This window comes from Triticum aestivum, chromosome 5D (genome assembly GCF_018294505.1).
Source record: "Triticum aestivum cultivar Chinese Spring chromosome 5D, IWGSC CS RefSeq v2.1, whole genome shotgun sequence".
NCBI classification, from domain to species: Eukaryota; Viridiplantae; Streptophyta; class Magnoliopsida; order Poales; family Poaceae; genus Triticum; species Triticum aestivum.
Window position 1 is genome coordinate 503239987 of NC_057808.1, and position 22186 is coordinate 503262172.

The 22186-nt window shown below is 49.7% G+C and overlaps 1 protein-coding gene across 1 annotated transcript; it reads right to left on the minus strand.

The window, feature by feature from the left end:
- Positions 1-333: 333 nt before the first annotated feature.
- Positions 334-1728, minus strand: LOC123123238 (histone H1-like). Its single transcript, XM_044543712.1, has 2 exons — positions 1423-1728; positions 334-1292 (listed from the first exon to the last, which is right to left on the minus strand). The coding sequence occupies exons 1-2, from the start codon at positions 1636-1638 to the stop codon at positions 654-656; spliced, it is 855 nt and encodes a 284-aa protein (XP_044399647.1). The 5' UTR covers positions 1639-1728; the 3' UTR covers positions 334-653.
- Positions 1729-22186: the final 20458 nt, after the last annotated feature.

Here is a 22186-nt window from a genome sequence, read left to right on the forward strand (position 1 = left end):
AGAAGATCTACCTAAAAACCATGCGTACGAAGGAAGATAAAAGTAGGTCCATCCAAAATCGCATTGAATATTCGAAATTTCAGCAGCAGTAACGGACGCCCCGGTCATGTACAGATAAGAATACAACAGCCTTTTCCTTTCATTTACAGCTATGATATGATGATGCCAGCCACGTACTAAAAATTGGACGGAAGCAAATTAAAGACGAGGGGATTGGCATTTTCCATACTAAAATACAAACAAGCAACGAATTTTAGATCTCAAATTCCATCACATTCCAGATCTCACCCGATTTCAGATCCAGAAATCACAAGAATTGCAGGGCAAGAGCGATTGATCATAATCATAATTAATTAGATAAACAATGCACTATTTGTTTTCGACACCCATCACATGATCTTGCTACGCTAAAAAACCTCGACAAATCAAGCTGCTACGGTAATGCGGAGGCCGGGGGACAAACCCTCGCCGCCGCCGTCGTCGTCGTCATCGTTTCACCCACAGATACACCTCCAAGGGTACGCCGGATTGAACCAGCGCACCCCGACCCGGATGTAAAATTTACAGTCTAGAACACAGAATCCTGGACTACCACCGACACAGAACAGGGGAAAACTGCTACGGGAGACTTGTTGCGGGAGGACAGAGACGCTCTACTTCTTGGCCTTCTTGGCGGGGGCCTTCTTGGCGGGCGTGGCCTTCTTCACCGGCGCCGACCGCTTGGTGGGCGGCTTCCTGGGGGCGGCCTTCTTGGGGGTGCTGGCGGCGGCGGGCGCCTTCTTCCCTGGCGCGTCCTTGGCGGAGGTCTTGGCGGCCTTGGCGGGGCGGCCCCGAGGCTTGGCGGGCGCCTTCGTCTTGGCGGCCGGCTTGGGCTTCGCGGCGGCCTTGGTGGTCTTGGCTGGAGCCTTGGCCTTGGCAGCGGCCTTGGGCTTGGCGGCGGCCTTGGTGGTCTTGGCTGGGGCCTTGGCCTTCGGCTTGGCGGCGGGCTTCTTCTTGGCTGGGGACTTGGCGGCGGGCTTCTTGGCCGGCGCCTTCTTCTTCGCCGCCGGCTTCTTCTTGGCGGGCGCCTTCGTCTTGGGCTTCTTGGGCGCTGCGGGGGCCTTGGTGAGCTTGTAGGAGGCCTTGACCTTGGTCAGCTTGCCGGCGGCCACGAGCTTCTTGATCTGCGTCAGCATGAACTTGCGGAAGTTGGCCGGGAGGTGCGCCTTGTGCTTGTCCTCGATGTACTTGGCGATGGCGACGGTGCTCGACCCGTTCCTCTCCTTCAGCGCGGCGATCGCCTCCGTCACCATCTGCGCAAAAACAAGCACGCACGAACAAAACCAGTCAGATCAAGGCGAACACGAACGAACAGAGAGCACGACGGGCGAACAGAGAACGACAATGGAGCGAGCGAGACTCGGCGACGGTCGGGGGCTTTACCTCAGCGTAGGTCGGGTGGGCGGGGGTGGCCTTGGGCTTCCTCGGGGCGGAGGGCTTCTTCGCCTTGGGGGTCTTGGCGGCCTTGGCCTTGGCCTTGGTAGCCTTGGTCGCCTTCGCGTCGCCGGCGGCGGCGTCAGCCGTGGTCTCCACGACGGGGTCGGCGGTCGCCTCCACCTGAGGCACCGGGATGTCGGCGGCAGCGGCGTCGGTCGACATTGCGGCGGGGAAGCGAGGGGAGAGGGGCGCGCTGGTGTGTTTTCGCCGGAGGTGAGAGAGATGCGTGTGAGCTGGGTGAGGAGGTCAGGGCGGAGGAGACGGTGGTTAAATAGTGGGAGACGTCGGGAAGACGGGGAAGGCCGAATGCCGCGCGCTGATTGGTCAAGGGAGCGTTGCCACGGATCGCCCCCCCTACGCGGCCGTCATCAAACCTGGCGCGTCCGATCCGTTCCCATCCGACGGCCATCAACGCGCCCCATCCGATGCCGCGGATTCAAGCCCGCCCTAGTTGGCCGGCCGTCTCGCGAACCAGCCTCCAGACTTCCAGAGTGTGCTTCTCCTCTCGATTTCCGATCAAATATCGCTCGATCGGATGCACCAATTCGAGTGTAATTTTTTTCATCGTGTAGGCAAGGATCGTGGATTTGTAATGAGATTGAGTTTGTGTGATTTGGTTGTGTATCCTGGGAGAAATGAGCCGGTGATCAGGGACTGGTCGGGATGGTGCCTTCGTGGGAGTTTGATGGCGATTTCCGGCCGCCGGCACGGGGTGCACCGGCGAGCAATGAGATTTTCCGGCGCGGTCATGTAGCTGGTTAACGTAGCAATCCGTAGGTTCAAGAATCACGTCGATCCGACGTCGTTTTGATAGGCTACGAGGCGATGGAACGCGACCCAAGTTGCACAACTTGTGGAGACCTTTGCTGGTGGTGTGTGAGTTCGGCCGGCCTTTGCACTGTTTGCCGGCGCGGTGGCCGGCCGGCTCGCCGGAGAATCGCCGTGCTCCGGTAGGTGTGGGCATGGGGAAGGCTTCCCAGCTGCTGCATTTGGGTTGTCACACTTGAATTCGGATGAATTTGCACTGGAGTGATCAACACTCGTTCCTGTGGTTGGGGAAAGTCTACAAGGTGATACAAGTTGGCTTGTTCTACCTCTCAGATCAAATTCAATCGTAATTTCAGATAGTTTCTCGATGCACAATGCAAATGTTATCTAGTTTTTGATGGAATGACGAATTCGATTGGAAAATTTGAAAGTTTTTGGTACTGTTGGGACCAAGAAACGTGTCCAGGAAGAGGTCAAAGTTGGGCTGGGCCTAGTGCTCTCTGCCAAACATGATGATCGATCGAGCTGGTCAGTTGGACATTCAAACACATGGAATTCACAAAGTTTTGAGCTGCTCGTGAAGTTTGAAAATGCAAACGACGAGTCAAATACTGCAAAGAGGGTGAGAGAACGCAAATTGCTTGTTTGTACCAAACTGGGTACCAGAAGGCTCTGCATGGTCTCGGCTCATCGTGAGCCCGGGTAATCATGCTACTGGAACGGGTGTAAACATGCTCAAACTCAAGAACTAGTTTCATGGAGATGTTAAACATTCAAAAACCTGATGCATACTAATCAAACTGCAGCATCAGACCAGGGACAAGCTCGATCAACAAGAGCAAAAAATGGGCGTACGTGGCGTGCACGCCAGTACACAAACAAGAGGATGCACGAGGTGTTCTTGGCCGGGTGTACAGGTGTTCCATCAGCTCAGCCATGCATACGAGTGAGCTTATTGATCAATAACATGGATTGATTTCATCTCATCAATTCATGGAATTGGAGTTAACATGCTCACCGATAGCATAATTTAACCATTCTTTCACTTGATGCACCGGTTAAGTTGACCATTCCACCTAATTTGACATCACTATCCACCTTCTATTACACCATCCCATCTTTGTTATCGCCTCAAAAAGATGCAATTGCCACGGAGCTTATTCGGCCCAAAACAACTTGCCATCCCTAGCAACATGATGCTTTTTTGGGGTGTGTTCCTGGGATAATTATCAAGGTATAGCAAGTGCCACTAGCCGGTGTGCGTGTATGTATGGGATGATTATCCTTAACTTTTGTGTAACCATGACGGGCTTTGGCGTCGGAGAGATTAGACGTGAGCTCTGTTTTGTTTTGCGCCGGAACAGGATAGGAACGTCGCCGGCGATCGAGTGGCTGGCAGCAAAAGTGGCCGGCGCTGCACCGGACCGCTACTTGTGCATCTTGATTGCATGTCTGCGTCGGCGTCACATATATGGATACGGTGGATCACATCTCCTGGATAAATGGCTCAGCGTCCTCCTCGATCATCTTGCTGTCTAAGAACATCAATTGTGTAATAAGGCTTGGGATGAAAGCATACTATTACTGTGTTTGCACAAGATTTAGCGAGGTTGATCGAATCACGCGAGAGTTTTATTACGTACCGTGCGCGCCATGTCTTTTCTCCAACCATGGCAAAACCACCGAGCGCACATCGTTGGCTCGTTCCCGATTAGGGATGCAAGCGGGGGCGGGCTTAGCGGACAATAGCTTAATACAGATATAGTGTTAACATTGGCGAGTGGTGAACATATTATGAACTAGTCGGCGAGTTTCGCGGGATGAAGTGGGATACCGCTTGTGCCCCTATGCATGATCGATGTGTGCACCGTGATAACCGTATGAAATTGCTTTGCACACGATCTTTGTACATACAATCTGACGTGTCTTCACTAGACAACATGCTGCATTGGTTTTCTTTTCCCGATGGAGCTGGTTGATTGGACGAAAGGACATGCAACTGCACATCGTATGTGTTTCCGACATAAAAATGGCGTACGTATAGCAGCTCTGATAACCGTAGGCTTGTTGTGTAGTATGCGGTTGCACATGAGCGTGTACGACCGCAAAACCAGCCGATGTACCTCTTTCACTCAACCAACACGCATCACCGAGCAAGTAGTCAAATGATCACAGATCAATCAAGTTCGGTTGGTTATCGCCGGCACCGACATCAATTTGTTGAAAAATTCACGCAAACCGGGGAGTGGGAGCACTCGACAATGATGGTGGCACACAAAATGCACATTTATAGGAATCATGGCTTCGGTGATGTAGCTCGTGTTTTGGAAGATCTGGGCCCTCTTAAATGCAAATTGTCACGTCACTTGTTCTTCAAAAACATATTGTGGATGGTGGATCATCCAAAATGCTGGGGTTGGAGAAAATGTAGTCCCTCTTGAACCAAGATCAACAAGTGACATATCGTATGTTCAGATGTTGCTAGTCGCCTAGCATGGATGGTCGATTGATGCACGGCATACATCTTTTGTGAAGGAAGCGGGCACGGCGTGATGAGGGGAAGTTGGTCATTACATGAACGTGTCGAATTAGAAAATAGACTACAACTTAGGGAACCTTCAAGAAATCCCAACTTTTGACAATAGTAGAGCAACACCCCTCTCTCGCCACCACTCCCTACCGCGAAAACGAAACCTAAAATATCATGCAAATTGAGCAAGTCATGATGATGTTTATGCATACATTGCCCTAGCCAAGGCTTGTGGTCGAAATAGCAAGCATTGAATGCTATCTTGTTTTAACTCTCTTCATCACTCGTGATGGGAGCAACTGATTTATCAAAATTTTGTTGTTACACTCATTTAGTTATCGTAAATCCGAAAACACTCTTTCACGAGCGAGCGTTGGAACACTCGGTCATTAAACTCTTCACTCCCTGATTTTAAGGAGCTCCAGATAAAATAATCTCTCCCCTCCCGTGAATCAATTGTGTGGCCTTTCCATAAATCTCTCCCCCACCCCGATTTCAATGGGTGGGCCCCAGCGTGGCTTACCATAAATCTCTCAGCCCCCCTGAGAGCATGGTTAATAGTAGAGCCGGCTACCGGCTCTATACTCTTGCCATGTCACTCTTAGCCTTCCTAAAAGAAATCCCATACAGTAAAGCTGGCTATAGGCATTGGCTGTAGCATTTATTGTTTACATGCATGAGAAAGAGGAAGACACAACTGATTGGAGGGGAGGAAGGAGCAGCAGCTTTTAACCCATGCATGCAGTTCTTTCTCTTGAGTACTGCGTTGTAGCCGGGCGACAAGTGAATCGCCCGCTCCCTTCTCTCTCCTGTCTTCTCTCCCCTCCAGCTGGATTTTTTCTGACGTGGAATGGCTTGCAGCCGGCTGACAAGATGCTATTGTACTTGCTCTGAATTCAGTGGGTGGGCCCATCATGGCATTAATTTTCTCTTAATCTGATTTCCTTAGAAGGAAAGTTAAGTTCTGCTTGTTCCGGTCGGAAAACTGCGCGCGGCCGCGAGCGCGCGCATTAGCCACCCTCTCGTAAATCATCATCATAAGCTCTAGTGTTGGTTGGGTCCACACTGACTTGTTCCCTCGAAAGCATACATTGATTAGTGTCCTCTTTTAACCCCGTACAACACTTGTAATCAAAGGACATAGTAAGTGTGGAAAGATTCTTTTTTGTAACACATCTATTATATGCATATTCCATCACATTCCATTTATAGATCCATAGGGCTTGGATATGATGATCTTGTTGTTTCCGAAAAGAAATAATGGATCTAAATTTCATTTTGAATCAATAATTTATCTACATGATTATGGAACATTAATTGCTTATATACATTGGAAATAAAATAGAAAACATCGAGCGTTCCAATCCCATGGAAAAATTCACCTTTTTAGCACATTTAGATTTTAGATTTTATATAAAAAATGAAAAACCCATCAAATGCATGAGAATGTTTGTATTTTTTTCAAGGAAATGTCCATAATTTTCATTTATTTTTTATATAGGAGCTAAAGAGTTGTATAAGTAATTCAAAATGAATTTGCTTCCATTTAGCGGCATTTTAAGTTACGTGTAGGTCAGTTTTGAACTATATCCACTAAATAGCAAGAAATTCATTTAACGAGTGAAACCTTAACCTTCTTTATGGCTGGTATAATGATGTTGTTCTATAAAAAAAGTCACTTTATTGCGAGTTATATTGAAAGAAAATGAAAGAGATAGTTGAGCATGTGTCACTTCCTAAAAAGAACCCCTCTAGAGGGTTGTTTCTGCCAATAGTTGCCCGCTCCGTTTGGAGTTCGAAGCAATCATCGACGCTACCACCAGTGCGTCAAGGGGAACATCTTCATTCAATCATCTTCACCATATCCATTAACAACACCTTCTCCATTTCGTTTATAAATAAGTCATGTAGATCGGTTACCAGTATTACTCCTCAATGTTAATTGTTGTTATAGTGGTTGATGATCTGTGTTCTATTGGTGAGAGATATATACTTTCAAATTGTCATGTTTGTTCGTACAACACTAATTATGTTCACCTTGGCGTATGTTGACTAGTTCTAGTACGCTATTGAGGATATGGGAGAGAGCTAGTCGTTGATGGTCATATATGTAGGGGGAGAAGGTACGGTATGCTAGCGCAAAAAAAATTGTGCGAACCAGGAACATGTTGTGAAGATAGATCACGGGAACATGATTTACCACTAGATGGGCAGTCACAACAACAAAATAAGAGTTGGCGAAGCGCGTCCCCATCTCTTGCTCATGGATCCATCACAGCTCCTCGTGGTTCCTGCTAACTCCCGTAGGAGTTGTTGGGATTCCCCCAAAGAGGAAGGGTGACGTAGAACAACAACAAAGTATTTCCCTCGGTTAGAGAACCACGGTTATCAATCTAGTAGGAAGCTTCCAAGCTAAAAGATAAACAACACCTGCACACAAACAAAATACAAACTTGCACCCAATGTGCTAAGAGGGTTGTTGAGCCCCTTGTCTTTAGTTACAAGATTAAAAGCAAATAGTAGATATGGATAATGGTAAAATAGCACGGCAAATAGAAAGGAGCTAATTGTGTAGAAGAATTTACTAATGGAGAATAGACCCGGTGGCCACAGGTTCACTAGTGGCATCTCTCTAGAAAACAACAAGTAGCATGGTAAAGAAATTACAGTTGGCCAATTGACTGTATGGCAATATTCATGACTATGATCATTTATGACATAATCTCTTATAGGCATTACATCTGTGACAAGTAGAATGTTAATCCAACTGCGTCTACTACCAATACTCCACCCCAAAACCGCTATCCATCATGCATCTCAGGGTATTAAGTTTGTGAAAAACAGAGTAACACAATAAGGAAAATGGCATAATGTAGACAAGAAGAAGTCAATCAATATGGCAAAACCAATTGTTTTATCCTTAGCGGCAACAATACAATACATGTCTTGGCCCTTATTATCACTTGGTTAGAGCACCAGAAGATTGAACCCACTACAAAGCACAACTCCCTCTAAAGAAAACCCCATCAAACTTGGCCAAAGAAGATAGATAGATCAGAGAGCACACAAAGCTATTTAATTATGCAGCAAAAAAACCTCAAAAGATTCAATTGCTTTCAATAAACAATCTGATCATAAAGTGAAAATTCATCGTGTCCCAACTAACACACCACAAATCATAGCAAAGTGATCTTAGACAAGAATGTGAACATGGTATTGAAGATCCAAAAAGAGAGAGAACCATCTAGCTACTTCTATGGACCCGTAGGTCCTAAGGGAACTACTCACACGTGGTCAAGGAGGCAACAAGGTTGATGAAGATGGCTTCGGCAATGGCTTCCCCCTGCGGCAGGGCTCCGAGACAGACCTCCAGATGGGATCTTCCTAGAATAGAGACTTACGTCGGCGATAAAATTCTTCTGAAAAATAAGTCAGAGGGTTTCAGTATTTATAGGAATTTATGGTAGTGGAATCAGGTCAAGACGGTGCAGGCGGCCCACACGGGTAGGTGGCACGGCCCCACTGGCCGCGCGGGGCACCCTTGTGGGCCCCTAGCAGCTCCTCTCAAGATGTCCCGAAGATTTGTGTGTTTCTTGTTGACCAAAGAAATCGTGTTAAATTGACAACTTATTTTGACCTCCGTATATATTGATTTCCTGCGAAACCAAAAACAAGCAGAAAACAAGAACTAGCACTAGACACTAATTTAATAGGTTAGTCCAAAAAATAATATAAATTACTATAAAAAGTAAATAAAAGTGGTAATATAATAGCATGAAACAGTAAAAAATTATAGTCTTTGCTTGTGATAATTTCTGACCTTATATCATTAACTCAAAAGTGATAGTTCATACTGATCATCGTGCCTTATGATACCTTCTTGCAAAGTAGTACGCTAAGCCCCGGTTGCTTCAATGGATATTACTACTTGAGGATTTTATTTGCAGATAGTAGACTGCAAGGGAGAGGACAATCCAGCAACAGACCATCTGTCACACATGGAAAGGATACCTTATGATCCAGTTCTTATAAATGAATCATTTCCAGGTGAGTGTTTGGCTATGATAAAAAAGATAGAACCTTGGTTTGCAGATTATGTTACCTTTCTTGTAGGAAAATACTTGCCACCTGATATGAATTATCATTTGAGGAAAAAGTTCTTCGGTGACCTGAAGTATTATTCACTACAAAAAAAAAGATACATATGTGACATTTTGGGCCGAACGATTTTTTTTCTGTCATGCTTATGACACTTCTATGACGATAATTGTGACAAAACCCGGTTTCATCATAGATGTGGTGGGGTCCTACTTCTATGACAAAAAATCATGAAAGAAAATGGGCTTTCTGTCCTGGGCGGGCCGGAGACGCAGCTGCATGACATTCTTTGGGCCGTCCATGACAGAGAAAACCATGGTAGAAGCGAGGGCGAGGAAAATATCGGGGAGTTCCCGGTTATGGTGGGTGGTCGGGGGCCAAGTGATACGCATTTCTCTCATACACGTATGCGTGTGTGTGCCAGGCGTTGCGCTCTAACTGAACCCGAGCGAGGCGTTGGGCTCTAACTGAACCCGAGCGATTGCACTAGCTACGTTACTGAACCCGAGCGATCGATCCCTTGCTGTTAAATGAACCCGAGTGATTCCTGCGCTACTGCTGTCGGTGTCAAAACCGGCGGATCTCGGGTAGGGGGTCCGGAACTGTGCGTCTAAGGCGGATGGTAACAGGAGGCGGGGGACACAATGTTTACCCAGGTTCGGGCCCCCTCGATGGAGGTAATACCCTACTTCCTGCTTGATTGATCTTGATGATATGAGTATTACAAGAGTTGATCTACCACGAGATCGTAGAGGCTAAACCCTAGAAGCTAGCCTATGATTATGATTGTTGTTGTCCTACGGACTAAACCCTCCGGTTTATATAGGCACCGGCGGGGGCTAGGGTTACACAGAGTCAGTTACAAGGGAGGAGATCTACATATCCGAATTGCCAAGCTTGCCTTCCACGCAAAGGAGAGTCCCATCCGGACACGGGACGAATGTCGGATGTGGGGTTCCGGCAAACCCTTGAGGTTCGAACACTGGGGTGCGCGCGAAGTCTTTCCCTCCTACCGATCTACGCCCTAGCTCGCTAAGATCTCGCGGACGAACTCGACGAACTCGCAACACAGAAAGACATGAGGTGTATACTGGTTCGGGCCACCGTTGTGGTGTAATACCCTACTCCAGTGTGGTGGTGGATTGCCTCTGGGGCTGATGATGAACAGTACAAGGGAAGAACAGCCTCCTGAGGTTGAGGTGTTCTTGTGGGTAGGCTCTCGATCGAGTTGGATCAAGCTAAGATGAGATGAGATGCCCCTTCTATGGTGGCTAGCTCTACTTATATAGGCCCTGGTCCTCTTCCCAAATATCGAGTGGGAAGGGAGCCAACAACGGCGGGCAAATTTGAAGGGGGATAGCTAGTACAAGCTATCCTGACAAAAGCGGTCTTCGCCTGCGAAAAGCTCTGGTGGGCTGACGCCGTCTTGGGCTCCATGATGACCTCCGTATTGCCGTCCTCCTGGTCTTGGTCTCGTTGCACCAATATAGCAACCTTTTCCTGATGCCTCGGTACTCTTCGCCTGTGCTGGTCTCCGTAGCACCAAAGAGGAAATAAGGACGCTGCGCGCGCTGGCGCCCGCCTGGCGCCCGCCTGGTGTCGTTCGTCATGGCTCACATCACGAGAGCCTCATGAGGTTTGCCCTGCCTTGATATCTCCGCTCCTCGTGAGCCTGCCTGGCTAGGCCACTCCAGAGGAGGTCTTGCGTCGTCCGCCTCGCGAGGCTTGGACCCTCGCGAGGGTCTTGGAAGCCTTGTTGACGAAGATGGGCCGTACGGCCTGCTGGCTTAGCCACGCTGTGGGCCGCAGACAGGCAAGTCTGGGGACTGCCGTTCCCAGAACGCTGATAGTAGCCCCCGGGCCCAAGGTGCGCTCGGGCTTGGCTTCGCGGCGAAGCCAAGGGTCAAGTTCGGAGCACCGCGGGCCCCAAAAGCCTGCGGCCTCGGTTGACGCGTGGCAGTTGATTGGACGTGGGCGTCTCCGCTTCCCCACGCTGCCTCAGCAACTGCACGACTTGACAAGTCCCTGCGACATGCAAGGAAAACCATCATTACCTGCGATCGTGGGAGACGCCGGTTGGCCTTCTTCCGCTATAAATGGGGAGGGGGGCGGAGCCCCCGTCGCCCATCTCTTCCTCGCTTGCTTGCTTCTTCTTTGCTCCATTGCTTGCAGTGCCACCGATGGCGCCACGAAGGAAGTTCTCTGCCGCCGAGAAGGGGAAGGCCCCTCGCGAGGGCCCCGGTTCCCCGGCGCCCAAGCGCGGTCGCGGCCGTCCGCGCAAGCACGCCGCGACCCCGCCGTGGCCCACCGTCGAGGCGACGCCGCGGCACGCGGAGGGGATCGTCCCAACCATGGTGGTCCAGCTGATGAGGGGAGGCGCGCAATGGTGGCGCAGCCTCCCCGTCCGCGCTTCCATTCAGCGGGGGTGTCAGCGGAGTTCGTCGTCTGGTCGGAGAACCCGGCCGGCAACTGGCTCCAGCTTCCGCGCTTCTTTGTCGATGAACTGCCGGCCCCTGGTCCAGGCGGGCTCTGGTTGCAGGCGGATGGTTCCTGCAGCAAGGCCTCTTGGGTCGCGGTCGAGACTTCCGCCGCGGGCAACATAGCCCTGGCCCGCGGCTGGCAGACGTTCGCCCGCGCGCGCGGCCTTGGCAGGCGGTGCACGCTCCACTTCAAGTATGACGGTGGGTCGACCCTCTATGTGAGGGTGTTTGGGGAAGATGGTTGCCGCGCCGGGTGCTGCCCCGAGACGAACGACGGTGGGCAGGTGCTCAGCCTTGGTGACGGTCGCGACGAGGATGAGGGCGAGCCTGCCCTCGGCGGCGACAGCGTCTCTTCCAGCTACGGCGGCTCTTCCTCCGGCGACAGCTCCAGCAGCGGTGGCTACGACCAGCCGCCGCGCCACCGCGCCCACTTCAAAGGAGGCAGCAGGTCATCTCGTCGTCGCACCTCCGTGAAGCGCGAGGAGGGGTCTGGCTAGGCTCGGGGCGCCGCTGAGGGCCTGCCTCCACGGATTGCTGCAACGCCGCTTTGTTTAGTTCTTTTTTCCTGCATCAAAAAACGAAACCAGTATGGGCCCAGAGGGGCGTGTATCAAACTGTGGTTCTTTTTGGTTATTGCACTGTGCGTGTTATTCCCATGCCGTGTTGTTATTTTGCGCAAAGATAACTTAACCTGGTGCGTTTGGGACGCCCTTTCCCTCACGAGGTGTCTGTGTTCGCTCAGAAACTGCAAAAAATTCGTTAGAGGGTGCGCTAAAAGATTTGCCGTCCACCCAAGCCTTGACTTGGCGCTTTGTATCGCGGTACCCGTGGGGCACGGATTTAGGAGAGATGCGCCACCGTTCAGGCTCGAACGAGGGTGGCTCGCGAGAAGGCAGAGAGGAGAGAAAATGCTCGCGAGGGCACCTGCCTAGCCCCCTCGCGAGGTATGCAAGAGAGAGAACACGGGCAAACCAGAACTGGAAAGTGTGGTAAAAGGCTAGGGAATCAAATCAGCAATGAACACCAAGAGCAGCTTCGATTAAGGAAAATCGAGCCAACTACGGAAAGCAAATGAAAAGCCGCGTCCGGCACCTAATCTAGTCTTCAAGTCTTCTCACCAGCGCGGAGCTAAGTGCTGCCACTAGGCGTGGGCGGGAGCCCCAGGGCCTGAGGCCGGCGCTCCTGAGACTCCGGGGCGTGTACAGCCCCAACTCATTATTACGTGAGAGTGTCACGGGCGGCGATTCTTCATAGGCACCGGGCGTTCTTCACAGGCTCTGGGCCTTTCTTCACAGGCTCTGGGCCTTGCTTCATAGGCTTTGGGCCTTTCTTCTCAGGCTCTGGGCCTTGCTTCATAGGCACCGGGCGTTCTTCACAGGCTCTGGGCCTTTCTTCACAGGCTCTAGGCCTTGCTTCATAGGCTCTGGGCCTTTCTTCTCAGGCTCTGGGCCTTGCTTCATGGGTAGAACTTCCGGAGGTGCTGGATGTTCCAGGCGTTTTGGATAGGTGTCCCTTCTTGCGTCTCCAGGCGCACGACGCCAGGCCTTGAGATGTGGACGACCCTGAACGGGCCCTCCCACATGGGTGAAAGCTTGTGCAACCCTTCCCTGGAGAGGACCCGCCTCAGGACCAGGTCACCCGTCTCGAGCGTCCTGGAGCGAATGTTGCGGCAGTGGTAACGCCGCAGTGCTTGCTGGTACCTTGCCGCCCTTAATGCAGCTTCGCGACGACGTTCCTCCCCCAACACGAGATCCATCCCCTGCGTGGCGTCCTGCTGCTTTTCGTCGAACGCCAGGACCCGCGCGGAGCGATGCTTGACCTCGTGAGGGAGGACTGCTTCGGCTCCGTAGACGAGGAAGAATGGAGTCTCGCCCGTTGGCTTGATAGCGGTGGTGCGGATGGACCACAGCACGGACTGGAGCTCGTCGTGCCAACCCCTGCCACAGGCCTCCAGCTTCTTCTTGAAGGTCCTGGTCTTGAGGGCCCTCAGGACCTCTGCGTTGGCGCGCTCAGCCTGACCATTGCTCCTGGGGTGGGCCACCGAAGCGTAGCAGATATGCGTTCAAAGGTTAGCACAGTAGGTTTTGAAGAGGTTACTAGTAAACTGCGAGCCGTTATCTGTGATGATGCAGTTGGGGACCCCGAAGCGGCTCACGAGGCCCTTGATGAACTTGATGGCAGAGCCGGCCGGGATGGTACGAACGGCTTCCACTTCCGCCCACTTGGTGAACTTATCGATGGCGACGTAGAGATAGCGATAGCCCCCTGGCACCCGAGGGAACGGGCCTAAGATGTCTAGCCCCCAGACTGCGAATGGCCATGTGAGAGGGATGGTTTGGAGGACCTGAGCAGGCTGATGGATTTGCATGGCGTGGAATTGGCAAGCTTCGCAGGACTTCACTAGCTCGGCTGCGTCGTTGAGTGTTGTAGGCCAATAGAATCCATGTCACGACCGGTTTTTCAATAAAATATTTATTGAGAGACCAATCCCTTTTACGGACCAATAAAGAAGAATTCCTTCTCACTGGTAGACAATATCTTGGTCACAGAAGAAAAAATACCAGGAGTACTGAATATAATACAAGGTTGAGCGGAGACTGCTCAACAATTTATTACATGAACGCCGATAAAACATAACGGCGGATAGGGTGGCATGACTACTAACTCACGATAACAACGGTGGTGGAAATATCACCGCGAAGTGGGTGATATGACTCCTGAAAACTACAGCTCTTCGAGCGTCGGAGTGAGGCTCGAGGAGACTTATTGCGGGTGGCGGAAGCGTATATAATACAAGTGACCAATATCCGGGATCGCACAGGACTGACTGGGACTCCTCTAGGCGTCGGACGCACTATCAAACTCTTCATCCAAGAGATCGCCTTCGTCAACATCTGGCCAAATCAACAAGCCAGGTGAGTACTATGAAAGTACTCGCAAGACAGTTCGGACATAAGATATAACAAATGTAAACATGAAGCATATGAACAGATTAACAAGTGCGTTCAGACATAGAGATAATAATGCATGGGAAAATAACAGAGAAGTCGGGCGGTAGTCCTCCCGAAATCCCAAAATAAATACTGGGTGCCAAACGAGGGTCTGAATGACTCCTCGAGAGGAAACTGCAAGAATAATAATGCCGCAGTCGGGCGTCAGGGCGACACCACATAAAGGGCTTATAAAAGGAAATAAAAGATAGTGCATGCCACAGTCGGACGTCTGAGCGACATCACATAAAGGGCTTATATCAAAAGTAAATAATCAATATGCCACAGTCGGACGTCTGAGGGACATCACATAAAGGGCTTATATCAAAAGTAAATAATCAACATGCCACAGTCGGACGTCTGAGCGACATCACATAAAGGGCTTATATTGGGAATAAAAGACAAACATGCCACAGTCGGACGTCTGAGCGACATCACATAAAGGGCTTCATAACTTAACATCTTATTAGCTCAAGAATTTAAATCATATCCAGAGAATAATCAGGCATGAGATAAACAACAGGGTTAGTCCGTCCACAGGAGTAGCGTTCAGCTAAGTCTACTACTCATGCTCACTTACCGGAAAGAAGAACAAACCACGAGGACTTGACATAGATATGGATACACTGATCACGATACTTGACCATGGATACGATGACTCGAAAGGATTTGACTCTGCAGAGTTTGTACTTTAACCACAGCCAACGGATTTCAGTAGTCACGGGGACTAGTTCAGTCTACGGTGTTTTGGAAGAAACATGTCTAACCAGTACACACCCATTCAACATTCCGAAGCCAGGAATCACCCTCGGCAACGTTCAAGAAAAACCTTGAGACGGGGAGGCTACAACCTCGCGTAGCATGGGATCAAAATTTCTATACGCGCGCTCTAAGGGGTGCCCCCCTCTCGATCCCAACCGGAAACACCCATGCCCCCTGACCGGATGACTGGCTTTAATCCAGGGCCATGGAACCATCATCCCGGCCCCTCTGTTTGGTGTGTACACGGAAAGAGGTTACCAACTTACTAAACCGCATTCTGGCAGAAAACATGTGGTAGCACGGAAGGGGGAAGAACGATAACGTGACTCCGTCCACGTTAACGTCGGAATTTAACGGATGACGTAAGGCTGGCATGCTACAACAGTACCACCTTACTGCCCTTCATGTCACCACATGACTAGGCCATCTCTCATCAGAGATCACCGTAACTTTGGAACACACGGGTAGTTGCCTCACATGCAACGAGGTGCTCACCGATACTCGTATGCCATGCACAACCTTTCACGCAATCATGCAAACACCTATCATATCAAAGGTTCAAACATGCTTGCCTGGTTCGGAGAAGTCGGAGTCTAGCTCGGCGAAGTTCGCGGCTCCGTCACCTCTTCCGGAACCTACGGTATAGCGAAAAAGCATACTAACGTGAAAACCAACGCGTGCATAAAAGTTGTTCCAAATTTTTTTCAAATAAATCCCATAAAAAACTAGACAAAATTTTAAGACCGTCAGAAAAAGAATCACTCAAAAATCACTTTTTATTAAAAAGTTATAAGGGTTTCTGTCCAGGGACTCATCTGTAATGAAACAGAAAAGTTCCAGGGGTTTAACTGAGAAAACAGAAAACGGTTCGAATAGAAACGCGCAAGCCCACAGAGAAAACGTACTCTGCCCGAAGGCGCCAACAGAAAACGGTTCGCGGGGAAAGAAAGAGAGGCTGACGTGGGGGGTCCACATGTCAGGTTTGAAAGACCTCGCCGGCGCCCGAAGGCTGCGGTGGTCGCCGGCGTCGAACCACGGCGAGTCAGGGAGATCGGAGTGTACCAAGAGTATCAGCGTGTCCTTCCGCGTCGGTGGGTGGTGGACTTGGGCGTCGGGGAGCACCACGTCGACGGCGACACTTTCTCCGGCGGACGGCGGCTCGGGCGATGGTGGGGAACTCCGGTGGTGTGCTGCAAACTTCGAATTGAAGCGCGGGTCAGAAGGAGGGATGCACTAGAGAGCTACTGGCAAGAGATGGGAGGCAGAGGTGCACGCACGGGAGCGAATCGAGCTGGATCCCGTGGCGGGTCGCGGCGGCCGGAGTTGAGGAAGGAGACTTCCTCGGGGCTCTTCCAGTGGCTAGGCAGGGTCTTGGTGGAGTGTAGAGGTGGTGTGGGTACTAGCTGGAGCTCGGGGCCTCTATTTATAGGCGGCTCGAGGGGTGGCCGTGAACGGGGTTGCTCCGGCGAGCAATTACGGCGAGGCAGCGGCTTGGCAAGGAGTTTAGGTGGCCAGGCAGCATCAGTGAGGTGTACTGGTGCCGTTCCCCCGCTAATCCTGGTCGGTCTTGGCGTAATGGCGCCGGTCCACGGTGGGGTGGCCGCACGGGCACGACGGCGGCAGAGAGCGCGCTCCGCGCCCAGCGGTTCACGACGAGGGTGGCAGCGCGCACTGGGGAGTGGAAGACCACGCGGCGCTCTCCGGTGGCTTGGGCGGCGCTGGGTGGCGCCGTCTGCGCTGCGCCTCTCTCTGGCGGCCGCAAAGCCGCCGCTGGCGTCGGTCACGGGGCGGCGCACCTCCTCCAGCTCGTCGCCGACGCCCGCAAGCATCCAGGCGCTCGTGCGGTGCAGAGGACAAGGGGGAGGGGACAGGAAACACGGCGACGCCGGGCACTGGCGAGATCGACAACAGACACTGAAGAAAACGACAGTGATTCAGCCACTGTTAACTGAATTTGACTGAACCTGATATTGACAGTGCTCTGAAGGTGTTCGATGAAATGATTAGGTATGAAGAAAATTTTTCCTGGAGCTGGGGCTTGGTGAGGTGACCACTCAATGCACCCAGAGGCTGCCTGATTTTACTCAGAATTTTTGGAGAAGGATTTGAATGAATTTCATCAAATTTGGCAAATCTGGTCCAAACTTGCAGCAAGTATAGTTTGAAAAATTTGAACTGGAGACCAGTGGATCTTCATGGATCTTGGTTGAGGGTTCAAAGGACTAGGAAGGGAAAAAGGTTTGGGGGCAAAAATCAAAGCAGAAAGAGTAGTTCCTTTGTAAACCTCCAATGATCAAGATATAAGGTAGAAATTGTTTTGATAAGAAATAAGTGGAAAATAAAAATATGGAGAGGTCCAACTTGCTGGATTTGAAGTAAATCATGATCCAAAGATAAGGAAAGGTTTATGAGAGTGGATTTGCACTAAGGTCATGGCAAGAGAGATTTGTTGAAAGTGGTAAAGGATTATTCCAAAAGCTATAGAGTATTTTCAAAGAAATTTTCAAAAGACATTTTTCCCAAGTGAAAAGCATTTTGGCTTGAGTCCAAAATAAAAAGCAAGAACCTCCAAGACCAAAAACAAGTCTTGGGTGAATCCAAATAAAACTCTTGCCATAAAAAAATATTTTGAAAGGGAGGGTTCTTTTGAAGAAAATTTTTAAATCACCTCCCTCAAGTCAAGTAAATTTTTGAAAAATCCAAATGAAATTTTGGGTGTCACAACACCTACCCCCTTAGGAAAAATCTCGTCCTCGAGATTTCAGCTGATCCTCGAATAGATATGGATATTCTGCCTGAAGAAAATCTTCCCTTTCCCATGTAGCTTCATCCTCAGTGTGGTTGCTCCACTGAACTCTGAAAAATTTGGTCGTTTTCTGACGGGTCCTCCGTTCAGACACTCCCAGTATCTTTACTGGCCGCTCTCTGTAGGTGAGATCTGGTTGTACATCAATGCCCTCATGAGATACATGCTTCTCCGGGTTACTCACACATTTTCTCAATTGTGAGACGTGGAATACGTCATGGACGTCTGACAGCTCCTTGGGTAAGTCTAGTTTGTAGGCCACTGTGCCTCTTCGTGCCTCTATACAAAATGGTCCGATAAATCTCGGGGCTAGCTTCCCCTTAATTTTGAACCGTTGCAGGCCCCTCATAGGAGACACTCGTAGGTATACGGAATCACCGGGTTCAAAGCTGACCTCACGATGTTTTTGATCGTAGTAGCTCTTTTGTCGGCTCTGCGCTGTCTTGAGTCTGTCCCTGATCTGCTTAACTTTCTCCTCGGCCTCTTTAAGCATGTCTGGGCCGAAGATACGGCTGTCACCTGTTTCTGACCAATTCAGTGGGGTACGACACCTCCGCCCGTACAATGCTTCAAAGGGTGCCATTTGCAAGCTGGCTTGGTAACTGTTGTTGTAAGCAAACTCGGCATACGGCAAACTCTCTTCCCAACTGGACCCATAGGTGAGCACACAGGCTCTCAGCATATCCTCTAGGATTTGGTTCACACGTTCCGTTTGTCCATCAGTCTGAGGGTGGTACGCTGTACTGAAAGCTAGCTGCGTGCCCAGAGCTTGTTGCAGGTGATCCCAAAATTTGGAGACAAATTGTGTGCCTCGGTCGGATATTATAGTCTTTGGGACTCCATGCAAACAAACTATACGGGAGAGATAAAGTTTGGCCAGTCTTTGTGTGGAGTAGGTAGTCTTCACGGGAATGAAATGAGCAACCTTGGTTAGTCGGTCTGTGATGACCCATATGGCGTCATTTCCGCGTTGTGATCGGGGTAGTCCGACGATGAAGTCCATTCCTATTTCATCCCATTTCCACTCCGGTATCCTGTTTGGCTGGAGTAGCCCTGCTGGCTTTTGATGCTCGGCCTTGATGCGCTGACATGAATCGCAACAAGCAATAAATGCGGCTATATCCCTTTTCATACCGTGCCACCAAAATCTTTCCTGAATGTCTTTGTACATTTTGGTTCCTCCAGGATGGATCGAGTATGGAGCGGTGTGGCTTTCGGTTAGGATTTGTTGCTTGAGTTCCTCAATGTTAGGTACGCAAAGTCTGTCTCCGTACCATAATATTCCTTCACTGTCTGTGACGAACTCTGAAGCCTTACCAAGGTTCATTTTCTTCTTTATACCTTCGATGCTGGGATGTCCCTGTTGAGCCTTCTTAATTTGTTCCACTAGGGTGGGTTGTATCTCCAGATTTGATACGGTGCCCTCAGAGACTAACACCATGTTGAGCCTAGCGAACTCTTGCTGAAACTCAGGCCTCAAGTTTTGCGGACCGTCGTTGTCCGGGCTGGGGTTTCGACTAAGGGCATCAGCCACTACATTTGCTTTCCCTGGATGGTAGTGAATGCCGACATCATAGTCCTTGACCAATTCCAACCAGCGTCGTTGGCGTAAATTTAGCTCTGGCTGTGTGAAAATATATTTGAGGCTCTTATGGTCCGTATATATTTCACAGCGATTTCCCAACAAAAAGTGCCTCCACTCCTGGAGTGCATGTATGACTGCTGCTAGCTCCAAGTCATGTGTTGGGTAATTTTCCTCATGTTTTCGCAGCTGCCTGGAGGCATACGCGACAACTTTGCCATCTTGCATTAGTACACATCCGAGGCCTTTTCGGGACGCGTCACAATATACTTCAAAACTCTTGTGTATGTCTGGCACGGTTAATACCGGTGCGGTTGTTAGCTTCTTCTTAAGTTCTTGGAAGCTTCTCTCACATGCTTCCGTCCATACAAATTTCTTGTCTTTCTTGAGCAACTGTGTTATTGGTTTTGCCACAGTGGAGAATCCTTCAATAAATCTTCTGTAATATCCGGCCATTCCTAGGAAACTCCGCACATCTGTAACGTTGGCGGGTGACTTCCAGTCAAGTATGGCTTTGACTTTTTCTGGGTCTACGGCCACGCCTTCTTGGTTCAATATATGGCCTAGGAAACCAACCTGCCTTAGCCAAAACTCACACTTGCTAAATTTGGCGTACAACTGATGTTTCCTTAATTCTCCCAAAACAATTCTGAGATGCTCCGCATGCTCTTCTGGTGTCCTTGAGTATACCAGAATATCGTCGATGAACACCACTACGAATTTGTCCATGAATTTCATGAACACTTTGTTCATGAGGTGGACGAAATATGCGGGGGCGTTTGTTAGACCAAAAGGCATCACTGTGAATTCATATAATCCGTATTTGGAGGTGAATGCTGTTTTAGGGATATCTTCTGTCCGTACTTTCAATTGATGATATCCCGATCTCAAATCAATTTTTGAGAACACCTTGGCTTGTGCGAGCTGGTCAAACAAATCATTTATCCGTGGCATCGGATATTTGTTTTTGATGGTGACCATATTGAGAGCTCGATAGTCTATACACAGTCTTAGTGTCCCATCCTTTTTCTTGGCGAACAACACTGGCGAACCCCATGGTGAGGAGCTGGCTCGAATAAATCCTTTGTCCAATAATTCCTTTATCTGCTTTTTCAACTCCACCAATTCTGAGGGTGCCATTCTATAAGGTTTCTTATAGATGGGAGCGGTGCCAGGTGCTAGTTCGATGCTGAATTCTATCTCTCGGTCTGGTGGCATGCCTGGCAGTTCTTCAGGAAATACGTCAGGAAACTCGCATACCACTGGAACTTTTCTCAGTTCTAAAATGTCCACTTTGTTCAGTTTTGGTTGTTGTGACCGTGGCCTTTCTTGAGCTGTAACCTTTATTGTCTTGCCATGATGGTGAGTGAGAATCATGGTCCGATTGAAACAGTCAATGAATCCTTTGTTGGTGGTTAACCAGTCCATCCCCAAAATGACATCCAGTCCTTTATTTTCCAACACGATGAGATTTGCTTGGAACTGTAGTCCTTCGAACTCAATGATTACTCCTTGGCAGTAACTCTGAGCGATTTGCTTACTTCCGGGGGACTTGATGATCATAGATTTTTCCAAGGGAAGTATCGGAAAACCATGTTGCAAAACAAAACTCTTCGAAACGAACGAATGGGAAGCTCCAGAATCAAACAAAACCGTGGCAGGTACTGTGTTGACAGGGAACGTACCGAGCACGATGTCTGGGGCATTCTGCGCTTCTTCCCTGGTCACATGGTTCAGGTGACCCTTCCTGTGGTTGTTGTTGGGATTGAAATTGTTGCGCTTGGGGGCTGGATTATTCCCACCATTGTTTGGCCTGGGGGCCGAGTTCCTCGGCTTTGGGCATTGTTTAGCATAGTGCCCTTCTTCACCACAAGCATAGCAGGTGACCCCTGGACGGTACGTGAACTCCTTGTCCCTGGCATGAAACTGTCTGACGGGCCTTAGATCAGTAGTCGTGGATTTCCTTGCTTCTGTCCTTGGAACCTCAGTCTTGCTTCGGTTGTTGCGAGCAAGAGTCGTCTTGTCCCTCTTTCGCTTACGGAGATCTTCCAGACTACGACGCTCATTCTCCAAGGTAATGGCCTTGTCAACCAGAGTTTTAAAATCCGGGAAGGTGTGTACAACCAGTTGGCATTTTAGTGCCGGTGCCAGGCCGTCCAGGAATTTTTCCATCTTCTTGTTCTCTGTCATGTGCTCGTCGTAGGCATAACGAGATAGCTGGGTAAACTGGCCGTTGTATTCTGTCACTGACATGCCTCTTTGCTTGAGACCGTCAAATTCTCTCTTCTTGATTTTTATGATGCTCCTGGGGATGTGTGCCCCACGAAAGCCTTCCTTGAATTCTTCCCAGGTGATGTTGTGTTCACTGGGATGCATGTGTAAGAAGTTCTCCCACCATGCTGCAGCTACTCCAGTAAGGTAGTGTGGTGCATAAAGCACCTTCTCATTATCTGAGCACTAAGCAATAATCAGCTTCCTCTCGATATCACGAAGCCAGTCATCGGCTTCCAGCGGCCTATCAGTGTGAGCAAAAGTTGAAGGGCGAGTCTTCTGTAACTCAGATAACTTGGAATGTGGTTGATAGGGTTCACGGTGGTTTCCCATATTGATGACGTGATTCATCATCTCTTGGTGCTGTTGCTGGCTTTGTTCGAAGAGACGGCATACTTGAGACAAGGCTGCTTTGCTGTCTTG

What these genes read in the sequence shown, in the direction of transcription:
- LOC123123238 (XM_044543712.1), bottom strand. Translation starts at nt 1,638, where the DNA reads ATGTCGACCGACGCCGCTGCCGCCGACATCCCGGTGCCTCAGGTGGAG. An exon ending in CCCACCCGACCTACGCTGAG is followed by an intron (nt 1,293 to 1,422) that starts GTAAAGCCCCCG and finishes GTTTTTGCGCAG; the next exon opens with ATGGTGACGGAGGCGATCGC.